The sequence below is a fragment of the Dendroctonus ponderosae genome, unplaced genomic scaffold, assembly GCF_020466585.1.
Source record: "Dendroctonus ponderosae isolate FM_Combo_2020 unplaced genomic scaffold, Dpon_F_20191213v2 Dpon_F_20191213_8, whole genome shotgun sequence".
Taxonomy (NCBI): domain Eukaryota; kingdom Metazoa; phylum Arthropoda; class Insecta; order Coleoptera; family Curculionidae; genus Dendroctonus; species Dendroctonus ponderosae.
Window position 1 is genome coordinate 13,178,002 of NW_026019016.1, and position 1,273 is coordinate 13,179,274.

Consider the following 1,273-nt stretch of genomic DNA (forward strand, 5'->3'; position numbering starts at 1 on the left):
AAAAAAACGCAACTTTGATACGTTTAGAGCCTTTGGGACACCCTGTACATCACAAAAATATTTTGAAAAAGTGCGCTCGGCAGGCGTCGGACAATTCATAAAATAATACTTTTCAAACTTCCGTGCCGTAAAGCGTGAATAACCCTGTACAGCTTTTGCACATAATCAGATTCAAATTTCTGAAAACTTACTTGGGCGTCAATTTCGTTTTGGTTCTCTTTGTGATGGTGGCTGATCAAGGGGGCCGCCCCAGTCAATCCGACGGCGACGTTGTTCAAATTTTGGACGCATCGTTCCACCGCGACGCTGTCGCCCATCTGAACCATAGCGGTGCCTTCTTTGGACTTCAGGAACTTTATCTGCAACAAATCCACTGTGTACATCCGCCATCAACAAAGCCCTTAAAAAACTACTTTGGGCCATTTTAAAAGACACGACGAAATACTTGTACTAAGAGTACCGCTAAGTCGCCTAAGCCCCGACAAAGTTAATTATGGTAAAACTCGCCAAGTGAAGAGAGATTGCGTTCTTCGCCCCATCCGTCACAACAGGTAGTAAAACATAAGTTTCCCGACGATTCATCTCATTTACTTAACCCACTTTGGCCCATTGCGAAAGTACAAAAGGCAATTTCCAGTCGGCGAAATGCCAGTCTCGATAGATTGCATTATCCCAGAAAGGTCTTTTACAGCGAAACTCGATGTTATCCAACGAGTTTCTTATTGATCTTCCCGGCTTCCTTTGTTTACACTGAACTGGTGCAGGAAAAGAGCATACAAGAGGCAATTTTTTTCAAGCAGAAAACGCCCGTTTCTACTTTCGAAACAATGTCGCCGATCGGCTCCGGTCAGTTTCATACATTGTCATGGAGGAACGGTTTCTTTGTGCGAAAATTGAGCGGTTTTGAGGAAAAGTTGGCGCTATTTTCAGTTTCCCATTGAATCCGACTTTCTACCAAGCGAATGGGGAAAATTGGATTGCTTCGCCGCGCCAGTTAAAACAAATAATTTTGCGCAACCATCGTTGACCAGAAACTCTTCAAGTAATCTCATAGGCATGCGAAAACAATCTTCAAGCCTAAACTGAACAGCATTTGGGCTTACCCGAGCGACATTTCCGTACAAACACATCAAATTGAACAGTTTGTCGGCGTTGGTTCGGATCGGATCCAAGCCGTAGACCATGAGAACAGCGCCGGGCTGTTGGAACGGATTGGGTCGTTGTGGCTCCCCGGCCGCCCTAAAATCTGGGGTGGCTGTAGGGGCAGGGGCGG

At 45.6% G+C, this 1,273-nt stretch overlaps 1 protein-coding gene across 1 annotated transcript in view; it reads right to left on the minus strand.

The window, feature by feature from the left end:
• Positions 1 to 1,273, minus strand: part of LOC109539475 (heterogeneous nuclear ribonucleoprotein L) — a gene marked incomplete in the record, with an annotated part of 79,411 nt that overhangs the window by 6,065 nt on the left and 72,073 nt on the right. The window contains 2 exon segments of the mRNA XM_048669496.1: positions 192 to 359; positions 1,104 to 1,273. Coding sequence (XP_048525453.1) covers positions 192 to 359; positions 1,104 to 1,273 — 338 coding nt within the window.